Here is a 19,230-nt window from a genome sequence, read left to right as displayed (position 1 = left end):
CCCTCCGGGGGTATGCCCGGGTCTCCGGGGTTTAAACTCTGTGAGTCCTGTGGCAAGTTTATGCCCAAGAGTGATCCTCACGCGTCCTGTCTGCGGTGCCTTGGTGAGACTCACCATAAAGGACAAGTGCAAGGGTTTCCGCCCAAGAACCCTTAAGGACAGAGAGCAGAGACTGAAACTCCTGCTCATGGAGGCAGCTCTGAGACCGCAATCTGACCCGGGACCCAACGACCCGGCACCGAGCACATCCTCTTCGGTGTGCAGTGCTCCGGCGCCAACGGCGCGTGAATTGGGCCAGACTAAGGACTCTAAAGCCCATCGGCACCGCCACTCTTCGGGACACAGGGCGTCAGCATCAGTTCGGCACCATTCTCCATCTCTGGTGCGGGTAAAGAAGAGGCCAGTGAGGGACCGATCACCACCCCCTGACCCCAAAGCCTAAGGGGCTGGTGCCATCCGCGAGTGGCTCGGCACAGACCGCGTCCACCTCACTTCCACCCAGGGTCTCGTCGACTCCTGCCCCGGCCGGGGTCCAGTTGACTCCGAACCCTCCTCGGTCCCTGGACCACCTGGTGGACATACAGCGTTCGAGGTGGCAATGGACCTGATGCGCCTCCCGGTGCCCCCGAAGGAGGGACAAGTCTCCGGCGACCGCACGACCCCTGTTTCACTCCAGGGGCAAGTCAACCATGATGGCTCGTCGGTCTCCATCTCCGGCACTGCCCGCACAGACGCAGGAAGCGCGCCGCTCCCCGGAGTCAAGTCGTCGTTCATTGGCGACCCAGGGGACTGCTCCTCCGTGGTCTTCTTATTCGGAGACCTCAGAGTCGGAGGTAGACTCGGCTTCATCAAGCAGATCGCGCAGCAGAAGATCCTGGTCCCGGCGCAGTCAACAACCATACCCGGCACCATGGCAACAACAGTGGCAACCACCTGCTCCATGGCCTTTCTGGACACCCTGGGCATACCATCAGAGCCAGGGTCAAGTCCATGGTCCGTGCTCCAGAACGGTGTCGGTCTCCTCAGCGTCGTTCGTGCCTCAGCCAGCCCCGGCACCAATTCCCCAACTGACGGCACCGGTGGAAGCCTCAGCTCCGTCCCAACCAACCTCGATGGTCTCGGTCCCACCGGTTTTACCTGCCCCAGCACCAGCTGCAATACAGAGTTCTTCATCGGCACCGGTTCCTCAGTCCAAGTACTGTGTGCCGAGGTACCCCGGGGCGGGGGCTGAAGGCAGTGAACTGGGTCCAACTCCGGTTCTCTATTCCTTGTCTTCACCCGACGAAGCGGTCGCGGGGACTTCACCGGCCCCAGCTTTGGAGGACAACCTGGCTCTTCAACAGCTTTTGAAGTGGGCCGCCCAAAGCCTGGGGATTCAGGCAGAGGAGGTAGAAGAAGATTTAGACCCAGTCATAGACATCCTGGCTCCCTCCGGCCCATCCAGGGTTGCATTGCCATTTATCACGTCAATAACTGAAATGTCTAAGAACTTGTGGCAAACCCCTGCTTCTCTGGCACCTACGGCCAAGAAATCTGAGCGCCCCTACTTTGTTCCCTCTAAAGGGTATGAACACCTTTATACCCACCCTCCTCCAGACTCTTTGGTGGTTGACATGGCCAATCAGAGAGAACGTCAGGGGTTTCAAGGCTCCACCCCTAAAAACAGCAATGCCAAGAAACTGGACCTGTTTGGCCAGAAGGTCTACTCCACAGCAGGTCTACAGCTTCATATAGCCAACCAACAGGCCATAGTAAGCCGCTACAGACATAACACCTGTTCGTCCATGGCAAAATTTACGGAGCTTCTGCCCCAGGAAGCTCAGGGAGAGTTCTTTGTGCTCATGGAGGAGGAGAAGCTGGTCTCCCGAGAGTCTTTACAAGCGGCTCTGAATGCGGCGGATGCGGCCTCTCGCTCTTTGGCCACAGGGGTGGTTATGAGGAGAGGCTCCTGGCTACAGGTCTCTGGTCTTCCCCACAAGGTCCAACAGACCATTCAAGACCTCCCCTTCGAAGGTGTAACTCTCTTCTCTGAAAAGACGGATAAGAGACTTCACAGCTTGAAAGACTCAAGGGCTACCCTTCGTTCGCTGGGGCTTCACACACCTGCTACCCAGCACAGACAGTTTAGGCCTCAACCTGCTCCTCATCGTTATCAACCCCAGAACCGCCAGGACGCTCCACATAGGTGGAACAGGAGCATTCGGAGGAGGCAACGTCCTCCCTCTGGGCAAAACTCCGGCCAGCCTAGGGCCCCACAGGGCTCTAGACCACCCTTTTGAGGGTACGGTCGAGGATGGATTGCCAGTTCGACCTTTGGATCCTTCCCATCTTACTTTCTTGTCCCGTCTATCCCCTTTCTACTGTGCCTGGTCTCAAATTACTTCGGACTGCTGGGTGCTCCGCACGGTAGAGAGCACCCAATTCTGTACCCTCCCGACCCCCCCCCAACCCCCTTCCCCATCCCTCTTCAGGGACCCCTCTCATGAGCAACTTCTGTGTCAAGAGGTGCAGTCCCTCCTCTCGGTAGGGGCAGTGGAGGAGGTTCCTCAGGAGCTAAGGGGCAAGGGTTTTTACTCCCGGTACTTCCTAATACCGAAGGCCAAGGGGGGCCTCAGACCCATACTGGACCTGCGACAACTCAACAAATACGTAAAGAAACTCAAGTTTCTCATGATCTCGCTAACCTCCATTATCCCCTCACTGGATCCAGGAGACTGGTACGCTGCCCTCGACTTGAAGGATGCGTATTTTCATATCGCAATAGTTCCACATCACAGACGCTACCTCAGATACGTGGTGAACACAGGCCACTACCAGTTTGCAGTCCTCCCGTTCAGACTGTTGACTGCCCCACAATTATTCACAAAATGCATGGCAGCCGTTGTGGCGTTCCTGCGCAAACGCCAAATACAGGTTTTCCCCACACCTCGACGACTGGCTGATCAAGGGTTGCTCGAGGGCCCAGGTGGAAGCTCAGGTCAAGTTTATAAGGAGGACCTTCCTTGACTTAGGTCTCCTCCTGAACAAAGAGAAATCCACTCTGTCCCCGGTGCAGAGGATAGAGTTCATAGGCGCGGTCCTGGACTCTATTCAAGCCAGAGCGTACCTCCCGAAGGCCAGGTTTCGCTCACTTCAGGACATCATACAGAGCCTCAGACAGTTCCCCATGTGGTCGGCACGATACTGTCTAAAGCTGCTGGGACACATGGCCTCATGCACTTACGTGGTGCAGCATGCCAGGCTCAGGCTGTGCCCACTCCAGTCTTGGCTGGCGTCGATGTACTGACCAGCCTGAGATGCGTTGGACAGGGTCATAACCCTGCCCCACCTGGTACTGGACTCCCTCCTATGGTGGCTCGACCCTTGAATGGTTTGCCAGGGGTGCCTTTTGCCGGCCCTCAGCCCTTGCTCACCTTGGTGTCAGATGCCTCGGATCTGGGTTGGGGGGCTCACCTAGGGGACCTCAAGACCCAAGGCCTCTGGTCTCCGGTGGACCTCGCTGTTCACATCAATGTCAAAGAGCGGAGGGCAGTGTGTCTGGCCTGCTATGCTTTCAAAACGCACATAACGGGCAGATGTGTTTCAATCCTCACGGACAACACCTCGGCGATGTTTTATATCAACAAACGGGGGTGCACGCTCCTCTCCCCTGTGCCGAGAAGCCCTTGCACTGTGGGATTTCTGCATAGAGCACTTGATCCACCTGCAGGCCTCATACCTCCCAGGGGTGGGAAACACACTGACGGACAGCCTCAGCCGGACCTTCAACGGCCACGAGTGGTCCCTTCAGCCAGACGTGGTGAGCTCAATCTTCCGGTTCTGGGGCTCTCCCCAGATAGACCTGTTCGCCACTCCAGGCAACAGGAAATGCCAGACAGTCTGTTCTCTCGGGAACAACGGTGCGGGGTCCATCGGGGACGCCTTCCTCCTCTCGTGGGAGGGCTGCCTGCTATATGCTTTTCCACCCATCCCCCTAGTCCACAGGGTGCTTCTCAAGATCCGCAGGGACCAGGCTCGAGTCACTAATAGCGCTGGCATGGCCGTGTCAGCACTGGTTCACCTCACTCCTGAAAATGTCCATAGCGGCCCCTCTCACCTTACCGCTGGTTCCCGACCTGATCACACAGGACCAGGGCCGTCTCTGGCACCCGAATCTGGAGTCGCTCCACCTTACAGCCTGGATGCTCCCTGGCTAAGTGCCACAGAGCTCTCTTGTTCGGACCAGGTCAGACAAGTCCTCCTGGGTAGTAGAAAGCCCTCCACCAGGGCTACTTACCTGGCTAAGTGGAAAAGGTTCTCCATCTGGGCGGAGCAACGTAGTCAGCCACCGCTCCTCGCCCCCATGCCATTTATACTGGACTACCTCCTTCACCTAAAGCACCAGAACTTGTCCCGGTCATCAATAAGGGTCCACTTGGCCCCTATCTCCGCCTTCCACCCAGGTTCAGACAGTCTCTCGGTCTTTGCAAACCCTATGGTCAGTCGTTTTCTCAAGGGTTTGGACAGGCTCTTCCCACACACACATCAGCCAGTCCTTGCCTGGGACGTCAATTTAGTCCTCTCCAGGCTTACAGGCCCACCATTTGAACCTCTGGCCACCTGCTCCCTGCTATATCTCTCATTAAAGGTTGTGTTCCTCGTGGCAACTACCTCGGCCCAATGGGTCTCGGAGCTCAGGGCCCTCACGTCTGAGCCCCCTTACACAGTTTTTCATAAGGATAAGGTCCAGCTTAGGCCTTATCCAGCTTTTCTCCCAAAGGTTGTCTCCCATTTTCACATGAACCAGGACATCTTCCTCCCAGTGTTTTATCCCAAGCCACGATCCTCCGATAGGGAGCACAGGCTGCACTCACTGGACGTGCGTAGGGCCTTAGCCTTCTACATAGAGAGAACTAAGTCGTTCCAGAAATCCGTCCAGCTCTTCGTAGCCGTGGCGGACAGAATGAAGGGCCTTCCGATATCATCTCAATGCATAACGTCATGGATAACGTCCTGCATTAGGGAGTGCTATACCCTGGCAAAGGAGCCCGCTCCGCAGATACCAGGGCCCAGGCCTCCTCTGAGGCATTCCTGGCACAAGTCCCTATTCAGGAAATCTGCAGGGCAGCCACCTGGTCCTCGATACATACATTTACGTCGCACTGTGCAATTACACAACAGCCCAGGGACGATGCGGCTTTTGGGAGAACCATGTCCTTTTCTGTGGATAACTCCGACCCCTCCTCCTGAGCTCTAGCTTGTGAATCACCGGCTTGGAATGGACATGAACAATCACTCGAAGGAGAAAAACCGGTGACTCACTTTCTCGTAACTGTTGTTCTTCGAGATGCGTTGTTCACGTCCATTCCAATACCCACCCTCCTGCCCCTCTGTCGGAAGGGTCAGCAAGAAGGAACTGAGGGGGTGGGGGGTCGGTGGGGCTCGATATTGGGCGCCATGAAGGCACCACCCCAGGGGCGCCCAGGCCGACCCGACGGATGCTGCTGGGGGAAAAATCTCCCGGCGGCGTGCACGCGGCACACACACACCTGCTTGGAATGGACATGAACAACACATCTCGAAGAACAACAGTTACGAGAAAGTGAGTCACCGGTTTTTCATTATATAAAGTGCCCACCCTCGGCGAGGAGGAGAAGCCCCAGACCTCGCGCCTCCCAAACACAGCCACGCCAGAATGCAAATGAATATTAAAATCTTGTGATTTTTTAAGCAAATCTCATGATTTTGAGGCCTGACTAGTGACTTTTGAATGTTGGGGGGCAAGAGGGGAACCAAAGCTGAGGAGCCCGCTCGGCCTTCGTGCCATGTGGACAGAGGCACCTGTGTGGGACCCGGGGTGGCTCGTGCCTCCCCACACTTGGGACAGACAATACTAAACATCTCATGGCTCCCCCTGGCAGTGCGTGGAGGGAAAGCCGCTCCCGAGCTATGGCCACAGAGTCAAGGGAGGCAGTGTGGCCTAGTGGGTAAAGCACTGAACTGGGATGCAGCAGACTGGGGGTCTATGTCTGGCTCTGCCACTGGGTGACCTTGGGCAAATCCCTTCTCTGCCCTCTGCCTCAGTTTCCCCATGTGTACAGTGGGGATGATGACACTGACCTCCTTTGGGAAGTGTTTTGCTGGACAGTGCTATGTAAGATGAATAATAATATTCTGGGCTGGCGGGGGTAGGGGGCATCTCTCCTCTCTGGGGCACGGGTTCGAATCTGTCCCAGGGGAGTAGTGTCTGACAGTGGGTGGTGGCTGTGGAGAGGGGCTCAGTCCAGTTCCTGTTGGGACAGCACCCGCGTTGCCTGCCGGCTGTGGGACTGGCACGCTGGGGCTACAGAGCCTGAGCCCCGCTCTGCCCCTAGATGGGTCCCTTCAGGGCAGGGCCGTTGGCGTGGGGGATGGGGGTGTGACGCAAGCCGTGGGCTCTGGGGCAGTTGAGCTGGCCCTTTCCACAGTGCTGGAGTCCCCTCCACATGGCCCAAAGCTCCCCAGGCCTGAATCCTGGCCCCACAGAGCCCGGCTTGGGGCGGGGGGGGGGGGGTGGGGGGGGGTTCCTGCAGCCGTACTGCCTCTCCGGTACAGCCAGTGGCCTTGGCACTCTGGGGCAAGGCAAGTCACTTTCCAGCCTCCACCCCTGGTGCCAGGGGGCACAGGCCAGCCCAGGGCTCTGAGGAAGATGGGGCGCGCCCTCTGCCCCTCTGGTTTAAACGTCTCTCTGTCCCATCCCCCCACTCCATGGCCCCGTGCACAGCTCTCCTCTTTCTGCATCTTTCCCTCCTGCTCTTTAGGATCTAGGCCCCTGGGGTACCCAGGTGTCAAGGAAACCCGCTCCCGGCTGGGGAGCCATGGTTGGCTTTTGGGACCCAGGCTTCTGCATGGCCCTGGCTAACGAGCCCCCTGGGAGGGCAGCGCTGCCCTGCGTGGGCCCTGGGGCCTCAGCAGGAGCTGCCACAGAGTGCCAGTGGCAAAGCTGCCAGTGGAGGCTTCTCCAGTGCCCTGCAGAGTGGAGGAACTGGGCTGAACTGGGGCCAGCGTCAAGGCCGTGGGAGATACCAGCCAGGTAAGGGGCTGGGTTCCCCACTGTTGGGCCTCATGGCGTTAGAGGGATCGCAGGGACGAGGCCCTGGGGGCTGCTGGGAGCTTGGGGAGGGGTCTGTGTTCAGCTCCCGTCTCCCCACACACGGTTCTGATCCAGAATGGTCTGGGCGCAAGACCTTCCCCTGGCTGGTGCCGAATGGCCAGTGTTTGCTGGGAGGCTTTGGACCCGGCAGCTGTCCCCTGCTTCTCAGGGAGGTTCATCACTGGGGCAGTGCTGCCAGCCCCAGAAACTGAGGGCCTGGGCCCCACAGCAGATCACTCTGCACCCCATCCCTTGCCCTGCCTGAGAAGTGGGGGGCACTCTTGGCCAGTCCTTGGCTGCTAGCTAATGCCCGTCAGAGCATGGACCCATCCCCCTAGGGATGCGGTTGAGACCCCCAACCTCAAGTCACACATAGGCCTGCTGGGTGCTGGCAGTGGGGCAATCCCTTCCCTGCCAGGGACTGCGGGGGGAGGCTCTTGGGGCAGAGATGGGACCAGCGGGGCATCCCTGGCACAGCGGGGGAGCAGGTCCGTAGTCCTGGCCTAGAGAATCCGTTATCCACCCCTTGTTACCGGCTGCCCAGTCGAGGCACCGAAAAGAAACCATGTGATTGTAGGTGGCCTATCGAGTGGCACCTAGTGCGACTCAGAGCGACATGGCTGGCACAAAGGGCTTGGTGAATGGGGAGGGCTGGCTGGGGGTGGGGCACTGACTGAGTCACTGGGCTCCCACAGCCAGAGGAATCTCGGCCCCGGCCTTGCACCACCCCAGGGCCCCAATCTCTGCTGAGGCCTTGCCCACCTCCCCGGCAAGAGGCCCAGCAGTCCTGGTCACTCCCAGGACTAGAGTCACTTGTATTCCAGTCACTCAGTTCATCCCTGGGGTTGCGATGTAGCCATCTCTGGGGTGGGGTGCTGGGGCTATTTATACAGGGATCCTTTGCCCAGCACTGAGATGCAGCCACCTCTGGGGTGGGACGGAGCAGCTGTTTAACAGCCACACAGCACAGTGGATTAGGACAAGTGAAGAATCCCACATCGAGTTGCACTGCACTGCACAGAGCGTGGGGAGCTGGGCCTGCACATGGGCTCCTTCGTGACAAGCGCTCAGGAGCTTAGATTTACAACCCCCAAAATAGCACAAATTGAGCACTGTGCTGGGGCCGGCACAGACTAGAAGGGGTGAGCGCCCCCTACTGGGTCCTCCCACCCCACTCACTGCAGCCCCGAGCACCACACTGGGGCCAGCAATGGCTGTGCGGGGAGAGCACCTCCTGCTGAGCCCCCAGCACAGCCTGTGGAACTGGGCTTCCTCTGAACATCCCCCATCCGAATCCTGAGCTGGCCTGGCCCCCATAAGCTCCATCCAGGCATAGTAAGGGGACTGGCACACGGAACTGCAAGCCCAATAGCAAGGATTTCTGATGACTGTAAACTCGGGGCGGGGGAGTGGAGAATTGCTAATATAGTTTCTATTTTTAAGAAATGGAAAAAAACGTGGTCCAGGTATCTACAGGCCTTTTAATTTGACCTCAGCTCTCTGCCAGGTCTGGGGACAAATTCTGAGAGAGAAAGTAACGAAGGACAAAGGGGTGAACGGTAACTGGGATAAAATACAACCTGGTTTAATAATCGGTAGGTCCTGCCAGGCCAACCTGAGCGGTGTCTCTGCCAAGATAACTGAGGTTTCAGACAAAGGAAACGCAGTAGATCTAATCCAGTGGTTCTCAAACTTTTTGTATTGGTGACCCCTTTCGAACACCCAGCCTCTGAGTGCGACCCCCCCTTAAAAATTAAAAACACATTTTTGATATTTAACACTATGTTAAATACTAAATTTAAACCCTATTGCTTAAAATGAATTGACCTTTACTCACTGCTTTTAAATTAAGACTAAAACACAGCGGGTGGCGGGGCTCTGGGCTGACAACCCTGTGTGTGCTCCCGGCTGATAACCCTCAGCATGGCCGGGCTCCGCCTGAAACCCCATTACAGGGGTCAGGGCTCACAGCATCCTGGATGCCTCAGCTCAGGGCTCACAGCCCTGCTCCTGGTTGGGGTCAGGACTCGCAACCCCACGTGGCAGTCGGACTCGGGGGTCACAGCCACGATTCCCTGTCAGAGCAGGGGCTCACAGCCGCACGCAGGGGTCGGGGCTCACAGTCGCGCACCGGGGTCGGGGCTCACAGCCACGCGCCGGGGTCGGGGCTTGCATATGCGCACCGGGATCAGGGCTTGCAGCCACGCGTCCCTGTCAGGGTCGGGGCTCACAGCCCGGTGCAGGGGTCGGGGTTGGGACTCACAGCTGCACGCCCGGGTTGGGGCTCGTAGCCCTGCAGCTCCACACAGGGGTCGGGGCTCACAGCCATGCGTCGTGGTCGGGGCTCACAGCCTGGCGCAGGGGTCAGGGCTCGCGACCCCCCCACATAACCGGGTTGTGACTCCCAGTTTGAGAACCAATGATCTAATCTACCTGGATGTCAGTGAGGCATTTGATACAATTGGGAAATTATTAGCTCAATTGGAGAAGATGGGGTTTAATATGGGAATTGAAAGGCAGATAAGGAACTGGTGAAAAGGACCTGCAGAAAAGGACCTGGGGTTACAGCGGATGAGAAGCTGGATATGAGTCAGCAGTGTGCCCGTGTTGCCAAAAAGGCTAACAGCATATTGGGCTGCATTAGTAGGAGCATTGCCCACAGAGCGAGGGAAGTGATTATTCCCCTCTATTCAGCACTGGTGAGGCCTCATCTGGAGTATTGCGTCCAGTTTTGGGCCCCCCACTACAAGAAGGATGTGGACAAATTGGAGAGAGTCCAGCGGAGGGCAACGAAAATGATTAGGGGGCTGTGGCACATGACTTACGCGGAGAGGCTGAGGGAACTCAGTTTATTTAGTCTGCAGAAGAGAAGAATGAGGGGGGATTTGGTAGTAGCCTTCAACTACCTGAAGGGGGGTTCCAAAGAGGATGGAGCTCGGCTGTTCTCAGTGGTGGCAGATGACAGAACAAGAAGCAATGGTCTCAAGTTGCAGTGGGGGAGGTCTAGGTTGGATATTAGGAAACGCTATTTCATTAGGAGGGTGGTGAAGCACTGGAATGGGTTACCTAGGGTGGTGGTGGAAGGAAAAGTTCCACAGAACTGAAGAGAAAGCCAAAGCCTCCCCAGAGAGGACTTCCCAACTCAATACACATGAGGGCAGATTCCAGGGCCCTCACTCCCCTTCCCCACAGCCCTTGGAGGGCTGGCAGCAACAGGGCAATGGCAACACTGCCAGTCATACTAGGGCCGGAGGGACCATAGGTGGCACCACTTTGGATTTGAATTGGTGGAGCCCATGGGTCGTACTGGGAACGGGCTGGCTCAGGCACACAAGTGCTTATGGTCTCAAGCAAAGCTGTCTCCAAACCACGTCCCCAGGCGATCACTGCCAGCTGCAGCTAGGGCGGGGGGAGGGGACGTGTCCTAGCCCACACACCTGTCATTGGGTAACTAAGCCCACCGTTGGCACCACTCTAAGAGGGCAGCCCATGGAGTTCACAATACTCCCTGCTGGAAGGGCTTCATGTCCCAACATGCTGTGCTCCACCCCAAGATTGAGGTGGCTGAGGGAACCTGAGACAAGGTCCATTTCATGCAGGTTGGACATGGCTCCCGGGCTCGGACAAGCCTGCAGCCCAGGGAAGGCAGCACTCCCCAGACTGACCTTGATGGTCTCATAGGAGCCGGTGATGAGTGCAATGAAGAGGCTGAGCACCATGTAGATGAAGAGACTGTTGAAGGTGTAGAGGTAGAGCTGGCTGAAGAGCCACACCAGGTAGCTGTTCTGTTGCATCTCAGCGAAGGTCACGAACATATCATCCCCATTGATGAGGGAGAAGAGGCATTCGGACACCATGGAGAGGGAGCGGAACTGCCCATGGGACAGAGAGCCAAGCCCCTGAGTACAGGTATGGCCAGGCAGACCCGGGAGCTAAGCCACATGGGGAGCTGGAGCAGCGCTGCGTGACCATCTAGGCTCAATGGCAGCAGAACTACCAGCAACACAGATCTTCCCCCTTCATAGCAAAGGGCCCTAAGCTCTATCCGGCCATTAGCCCCCTTCCCCAAATGGGTGCAGAGAGGGGAAGGGACTAGCCAACATCCCCCAGCAGGGTAGCAACACGAACAGGCCGCTGAGGGCTCCCTCACTTCCTCCTGCCTCTCTCGCCACCCGCTGCTTATCGCTGCCTGACCAGGAGCAGAGGCTCTGGCAGAGCCAAGCCAGGCCGAGCCAAGCCATGGGCCAGAGGTTCTGCTGTAGCAGCCTCACCTGCTCCAGACCCTATGCTGCACTAAACAGTGCAATAGGACAGAGAGGTGATTCCTCGCTGCTGCTACCCACTGGTTTTAAAAGCAGTGAGAAAAGGTAAATTCATTTCAAAAGGTTTCAGTTGGGGGCTGAAGGTGATGGCTAGTGGCGTTCTGTTGCTTTCTTTGTTGGGCCTGTCCTGTAGTAGGTGACTTCTGGGTACTAAAACTCAAACCTCTCCAACGCATCATCAAGGATCTACAACCTATCCTGAAGGACGACCCACCACTGGCACAGATCTTGGGAGACAGGCCAGTCCTTGCTTACAGACAGCCCCCCAACCTGAAGCAAATACTCACCAGCAACCACACACCACACAGCAGAACCACTAACCCAGGAACCTATCCTTGCAACAAAGCCCGTTGCCAACTGTGTCCACATATCTATCCAGGGGACACCATCATCGGGCCTAATCACATCAGCCACACTATCACAGGCTCCTTCACCTGCCCATCTACCAATGTGATGTATGCCATCATGTGCCAGCAATGACCCTCTGCCATGTACATTGGCCAAACCGGACAGTCTCTACGTAAAAGAATAAATGGACACAAATCAGACGTCAAGAATTATATGATTCAAAAACCAGTTGGAGAACACTTCCACCTCCCTGGTCACTCGATTACAGACCTAAGAGTTGCAATATTACAAAACAAAACAAACTTCAAAACAAAAAAACTTCAAAAACAGACTCCAGTGAGAGACTGCTGAATTGGAATTAATTTGCAAACTGGACACCAGTAAAGTAGGCTTGAATAGAGACTGGGAGTGGATGGGTCATTACACAAAGTAAAACTATTTCTCCATGTTTATTTTTCCCCACAACTGTTTCTCACATGTTCTTGTCAACTGCTGGAAATGGCCCACCTTGATTATCACTACAAAAGGTTTTTTGTTTTTTTTTTTTCTCTCCTGATAATAGCTCACCTTACCTGATCACTCTCCTTACAGTGTGTATGGTAACACCCATTGTTTCATGTTCTCTGTGTATATAAAATCTCCCCACTGTATTTTCCACTGCATGCATCCGATGAAGTGAGCCGTAGCTCACGAAAGCTTATGCTCAAATAAATGTGTTAGTCTCTAAAGTGCCACAAGTCCTCCTGTTCTTTCAGCAGGCTTCAAAATGATTCTTAAAGGGAGCGCTGGAAGCCCCATTCTTTCAGAGCACTGATGTGGAGTGGACAGAGCATTAGCTAACACAACAGGTTTACACTGAATTGTTCCAGTTTTGTTTGCTGAGAGAGCAGGGCTGGAATAGCTGGGGGGTTGCAAGTCAGCTCTGAGGGGCACTGGCAGAGCTGGGGGGGGTGAACCCCATCTGCAATCACAGGGGCGTGGCTGCAAGTCAGGACTGAGGGGCATCGGCAGAGCTGTGAGAGAAGAGCCAGGGGTACGGAGATGCAGCGGCATGCTGCAGGTCAGGATTGAGGGGGCAAAGTCTGCCCAGGCCTTCGCTTTGAGCAGAATACAGCACCTCGAGCAGCGTTGCCACTCACTGGGACAGAGCTCTCTCGCTACATGCTGTGTGCGTCTGCACGCAGGCATCACTCACATTGTATTTCTGGAAGAAGCTGAGGTAGCGGATGACCCCGACCCAGACCAGGAGTGTGGAGGTGCCCAGAAGGATGCTGCACACGTCGTAGCTGGCCAAGTTCTGCAGACAGACACAGACACATCAGGCGGCCCCGCCCTTCACAGCAAACGTGCCTCCCATCATTAACATGAGCTGAGGTGCTTAGTGTCCCGGACTACCCAGCACTCGCTACCATTCCGCCAAGGGCTGTGGTGGGTTCTCCATCACTGGCAATTTTTAATTCAAGATTGGAGGTTTTTCTAAGAGCTCTGCTCTGGGGAAGTTCTCTGGCCTGTGCCAGACCACATGATCCCAATGGTCCCTTCTGCCCTTGGAATCTATGAATCCATTACAGCCAGGGGAGCAGAACCCAGCTGACAGCTACCGGCAGGTGGACAGGAGAGCTCCTCGGGTGGACAGGAGAGCTCCTCCTCCTCCACAGCCCGTTATGCATTTGGAACATGATGGATTGGAAAAGATCTGCATCAGGAAAGGCCTTGCAGCCTCTGGAGTGGGGAGGCGAGCGAGGGGAGGGCAGGTCAGCGAAAAGCAACAGGACCAATCAGAGGGGAGAGGAGGAGACTGATCACGCCCAAGCCTGGCTCCAGGACAACAGCACAGTCTGTCCGTCCTAACCCGGCCAGGGGTCCCGTTTGGGATGGACCAAAGGCCAGAACAGGTTGGGCTCAGGACAGGGTTGGCTTGGTACCTGGCATGGTTTCCCAAGGGAAGGGAGGAAGCCACTCGGGCCCTTTTAAACTAGGCAAAGACCTGGCACGAGTACCTAGTGCCTTGGGTCCCCTACGTTACGGTCTGTGGTGGGGAGGGGCTGTACACTGGAGGGGGATCATCACTCAGGGCCCCGTATGGACCTGCGCAGACCAGGACATCACTAAACACTCAGACGTGCTCAGTAGCCATGATCGTTCCCTCACTCCAGAGCATGGGGACAGCAGCAATCCGGCACCCATATGCAGCTATTGGGCCATGCAGTCTCAGAGTGGGTCCTTCCCTGTCCCTCTCTCCCTGCTGGGAACAGAACAGGCAAATGGTGCCTCAAGCTCTGCAGGAGCCTACAGAGCCACAGGATTACTGCACTGATCTTACAAACAGCCCTGAGTTAGGAGGGAACATGACCCCAAGGCAGGAGGTTTGGCAGTGCCCACATCTGCACCTAGGCTGGGATCTCCATGCCCAGCAAGCTGCCAGCCCTACAGCCAAAGTCACTTGTCAGTGAGACTACTGGCTGCCTCTCTGTTTTGTGACTCACTCCCATTGAGTGCCCTGGCCTGGGGTCGCTAGGGAGCTGGTTCCTCTAGTTCCTCCGTGAAAATCCCCTCAGGCTGCAGCTATTAACAGCTCTGGCAGGGGACAAATGGTGCATTCCCAGAGGACCAGCATCTTCCTCTTCTCCTCTGGCCTGACTGAGCAGGGTCCTTGCCCCTAACCCTATCAGGGAGGCGCAAGGAGGAATCCCAGCGCCCCAGCCACAAGAGCGCAGCCGCCACCCGCTGGGAGCGAAGGTGTGGCCTTCCAGTGGCTCTGCACACCCTGCCAGTGCCCCTGCCCTGGCAGCAATCCCAGGGTGCAGAGGAGATGTTTTACCAGAGAGATTCTCTGGGAGGGTTCCCCGGCACAGCCCCATGGGGGAGAGGGGGAAGAGCACACACAGGAATGGATGCCTGGCCATGCCCTCACCTTTGACTCAATTCTGATCTTCATGATGGTCCCAGACACTGTCAGGACATCACTCACCACCAGCAGGATGTACCAGCCATTCACAAACTCCATGCGGTCTGACAGGGAGACATCCTGGTTGTAGCGTCTCTGAAAGAAATGGCCCAGCTCCTGCAAGCAGGATGGAGAGCGGTGATGGACCCACAGCAGGGACAACGCTCCCCAAGCAGGGGGCTGACGTGGACTCCCAAGAGTCCCTTGGGGATGTTTGGTTTGGAACCTGGCTGCTGGGCGGAGAAGGCCCCAGTGGGAGTAGCAGGGCCCCATCTCCCAGAATCCTCACCCTTGCAGAGGGAGAAATAGACAAAGCAAAACTCTCTCTCTCTCCTGGAGCACTGGGCAGAGCTGGTTTTCACGTAGCTCAAAATAAAATTCATATTTGCCCTTTTCACCAGGTCAGAGCATCACTTTCTCTCACTTCACTGGTCTGATGCTCTGCTCACCTCCAGGGCAACTCAGCTGGGAGCAGCAGGTTCCAGCCTCTGACAGCTCCATCTCAGACTGACTGAGCCATTCCACCCCCAGAGATGCCCACAGCCCTCAGCCTTATTCAGTAGATGTGTGCCTCAAGGGATTCATAGGAGATGCCCTGGGAACCCTCCCTCCTGCCAGAGAGACCCAGCCTCAGAGGGGATCGCTGCAGCAGGCACAGCCTTACACCCAAGTGGAGGCCCATCATTCCTGAGAGGCTGCAGGAGTGCAAGGGGCTGTGCTGTCAGAGCCTGATGTTTGCCCAGTGGCACTCAAAGGGTTCATGCTGGTCAGCCCAGCAGGCCAGGCCAGTACTCACATGCTGTAGCATCAAGCCCCGGGCACACAGGATGAAGGACAGCACACAAACAAGGATCACAGCCACGTCAAAGAACATGCGGAAGGTGTTGTCTCCTGGAAGAGGCAGTGGATCTCCTCAGCAAGGGAACACCAGGGTGGCCAAGCGGAGCCCAGAGTACAGTGTAGGAGAGCCCCGGTGGAGGAGAAGCAGCGAAGGAGACAGGCTCCTCCACAAGAACGGAGCGCTCAAGGGTCTGAGAATGGAGCCAGCAGTGCCCGGAGCCCACATGCCACACCAGCCTAGAACGCCCAGCAGAGAGCAGCCACCACCATCAGCCTGCTAGACAACAGGGGTGACACCCAGTGCCCATCCTGAAGCCAGGATTTTAGTTACGTGGGAGTGAAGAAGTAAGGAGTAGGCGTGTCTGCTCCGATCACAGGAGCGGTGCATGGTCTTCCATGGACACCTGCCCTGAGTCACATCACCCAGAGATCACTCCAACGCTGCTGAACAGATCCCTCCACCTGCCCAAATCATCCCCCGGCACAGATCTAGCTGAGGAAGGCTCAGCCCAGAGGCAAGGTCACATTTGCTGTGAAAGGGGGTGTCTAGAATGGACAGGCCTTAATGGTTCACAGCAGCGTTAGCCCTTCCAGTTAGCAGTGGCGGGGGGGGGGGGGAGGAAGACTGCCCCCCATTCTGTCTGCCCTTCCCACCCCCTACCTCGGCCATACACGCTGGGGTCCTTGCACTCTTTGATGTCAGCTTTGTTGTCCAGGCTGATCTTCACCCGGCCACTGTGAGCCTTGTTGTCAAACGTGATCTGGTGAAGGAAGAGGAAGACTGCTACTGCACAGCGAGGAGGGAATGGGATGCCCAGGAACCTCTCTGGCTGGATAGTCCTCACCAGCCCTGCTCCCGCCGCAGGACTCTCACTCCCTTATTGTAGTCCTGTTCTGCCGGGCAGCATGTGCCAGCAGCACAGCTGGGTCTCACACTGACCCTCTGATGGAGAACCTGCTCAGCGAGCGGCCATGCAGAGAGGGTGCACCTGGCAGCCCCGCAGGCTCAGGGAGCCCAGCTGGGCTCCTCCTGGCTCTCTGGGAAGAGTTCTTGGCTCAGACACATGAGCCAGTTGGAATCCAGCTCCTGAGCTGGTTCTGCAGGGCCAAGAGGAATGAGCAGCAGCAGAAGACTTCTTCATCGCTTGAGTCAGCAGGTGGCACTGTGGAGCAAGGGCAATTTCACAGTGTCTTTCCAGCTGAGACCCCCACTAGAACTGCACCACAGCCAGAAACCTTGGCCTCCTCCCTGGCTCCCTCCTCCTATGTCACGGCTGCTCACCACCCCAGGGACTCAGCCCAAAGAGCTACCTGCCCTCGCTCGCTGGCCCGGGGGCACATCGCTTGGAGGAATTCAGCCTGACCGCTCCTTTGCTCAAGAGCGAACGCTCCCTGACAGCAAGAGCGACCAGGCTGTGGGGTGGTCTCCCAGGAAGAAGGTAGTACAGGCTAACGGCTTGTCCATCTCTAACTCATCCCAAACTCCCATGCTTCCCTCAGGCAGCTGCAGCCCTGGGGGAGTGCTGCCTATGTGTTTCTCTGGCACAGGCAGGTGCAGCTCAGAGCTGGGCCAGGGTTACTCACAGTGATGGTGAAGGTGTAGCAGTCCGGGATCTCATTGTTAATGATCGTCTGGATGTTGATGGCCTTCAGTTTAAACTGGATGGTGACGTTAATGAGCCTGCAGGAGACAGTGATCAGACTAACAGGACGTCTTCTGAGCGGTACATTCCATTCCATCACTCCAAGAGGGAGCTGCTCTTCACAGCTAGACACTCAGCACCATGCTGCCCCTTTTGGCCCAAAGCTACACAGGCCATCCCCCTTTAAGAAGCAGGTGTTGGCCCATTTTACAGATGGGGAAATAGCAACTTAGCTGAAATCACGGGAGCAGTGGCAGAGCCAGGAGCAGAACCCAGAATTCTGACTCACTGTTCCATCCCAACCACTTGATAACACAGCCTAAAGGGAAACCAAGGTAATGTCTTTACACTGCAGCTGAACATGAGCGCCTAGCACAATGCTGTAGCCAGAAGGGCTAATGCAATCCTGAGATGCATAAGCAGGAGAATCTCAAGTAGGAGGAGGGAGGTTTAACCTCGTATCTGGCACTGGTTCAGCTGCTACTGGAATCCCGTGTCCAGCTCTGCAGCCTGCAATTCAGGAAGAATGTGGATAAATTGGAAAGGGGTCAGAGAAGAGCCATGAGATTAAAAGATTAGAAACCTATCTTAGAGTCAGACTCACGGGGCTCTATCTAGTTAGCATAACAAAGAGAGGGTTAGGGGGTGACTAGATCTCAGTTCCTACTTGGGGAACAGATATTTGATACTGGGATCATCAGTCTAGCTGAGGAAGGTCTAACGTGATCCAGTCGCTGATAGTTAAAGCTACAGCCCTGCACAGATACAAAAATATATATCCACATCCGATCCGTGATCCACAAAAATTGTCTGTGAATCTCTGCATCCCTGAATGGGGATATCTGCAGATACCCACGGATATCCAGGGCTCTACTAACAGCTTCACAGGTCACCATGCAGCAGTGACACAGGGCTGTGCCAAGTCCCCGGCCCCCAACTGTGAGGAAGTAGGGCTGTTCTTAATGTTTCCTCTGAATAGTGTGGGGGTGCCTCAGTTTCCCCTATGCAGTTCTTAAGTATCTAGGTGGTGGGGTAAGGGTGTATAATCACTGCAGAGCCCTAGAGGGCATGTGTGTGCAGGAGTCTGGACTCAGAGGATGGCCGACACCCTCTTTCCTGGCCACTGATGGCCTGGGCCCTTCCCTCCTGCAAGGTGAGAGCTAAAGGGTTGGAGAACAAAAAAATCAGGTGACCTCCTGGCCCGGGAAAGGGACAAAGCCCAGAGGAGGAGGGGCTGGAGGGAGTTTCAGTTTGGGGCTGGCTGGAGACATGGAGTGAAGGGCAGACGTGGTTGTCTGGCTCACTGCCCCCCAAAATGGACCCAGCTGAGGGGTCCGGTTCTCTGCACCTACAAGCTCTGTGTTAGACCATGTTCCTGTCGTCTAATAAATCTTCTGTTTTACTGGCTGGCTGAGAGTCACGTCTGACTGCGGAGTTGGGGTGCAGGACCCTCTGGCTTCCCCAGGAGCCCTGCCTGAGCGGACTCGCTGTGGGAAGCGCACGGAGGGGCAGAGGATGCTGAATGCTCCGAGGTCAGACCCAGGAAGGTGGAAGCTGTGTGTCCTGAAGACAGGCTTCTCATCGGAAGGCGACTGCCCCAGAGTCCTGCCTGGCTTCATGGGGAGCAGTTCCAGAGCATCGCCCAGGGACTCCGTGACACCAACTGCCCCGCCGATGGCTCTGTCCCTGCTGCCCCTCCTGCCTAGGGTTGCCAATTTTGGTTGGATGTATTCCTGGAGATTTCATCACATGACATAACCTTTAATTAAAGATTAATCTTTAATTCCTGGAGACTCCGGGCCAATCCTGGAGGGTTGGCAACCCTACATCCTGCCCCACTCCAGGGAGGGAGACTACAATCCTGAGCCCTCATGTGCAGCGCCACCCTCCCAGTGGCTCGGACAGCCCTATGCAACCGCGGCGGGTCCAGCGCACGCAGACCCGGCCGGGACAGACAGGCTGCTCTCCTCACAGCACCGCAGTTGCCACTTGCTAATTTAAAGTACAACCACACCTCTT

The 19,230-nt window shown here is 56.3% G+C and overlaps 1 protein-coding gene across 1 annotated transcript; it reads right to left on the bottom strand.

The window, feature by feature from the left end:
- Positions 1-1,952: 1,952 nt before the first annotated feature.
- On the bottom strand, positions 1,953-17,348 carry MCOLN1 (mucolipin TRP cation channel 1). Its single transcript, XM_074935562.1, has 9 exons — positions 17,153-17,348; positions 16,230-16,329; positions 15,525-15,619; positions 14,696-14,845; positions 12,977-13,078; positions 10,777-10,983; positions 4,277-4,372; positions 3,224-3,291; positions 1,953-2,028 (listed from the first exon to the last, which is right to left on the bottom strand). Exons 1-9 carry the CDS (start codon positions 17,306-17,308, stop codon positions 1,953-1,955), a joined length of 1,050 nt encoding a protein of 349 aa, XP_074791663.1. The 5' UTR covers positions 17,309-17,348.
- Between the last annotated feature and the right edge of the window lie 1,882 nt (positions 17,349-19,230).

This window comes from Natator depressus, chromosome 20 (genome assembly GCF_965152275.1).
Source record: "Natator depressus isolate rNatDep1 chromosome 20, rNatDep2.hap1, whole genome shotgun sequence".
In the NCBI taxonomy this organism is placed as follows: domain Eukaryota; kingdom Metazoa; phylum Chordata; order Testudines; family Cheloniidae; genus Natator; species Natator depressus.
The sequence above is the reverse complement of the archived record's forward strand: the minus strand, read 5'-3'. Positions and strand labels throughout refer to the sequence as shown.

What these genes read in the sequence shown, in the direction of transcription:
- MCOLN1 (XM_074935562.1), bottom strand. Translation starts at nt 17,308, where the DNA reads ATGGAATGGAATGTACCGCTCAGAAGACGTCCTGTTAGTCTGATCACT. An exon ending in GGGGCTTGATGCTACAGCAT is followed by an intron (nt 14,846 to 15,524) that starts GTGAGTACTGGC and finishes TCCTGCTTGCAG; the next exon opens with GAGCTGGGCCATTTCTTTCA. An exon ending in GCTCCTATGAGACCATCAAG is followed by an intron (nt 4,373 to 10,776) that starts GTCAGTCTGGGG and finishes CTGGTGCTTTAG; the next exon opens with GTGAAGGAGGTAGTCCAGTA.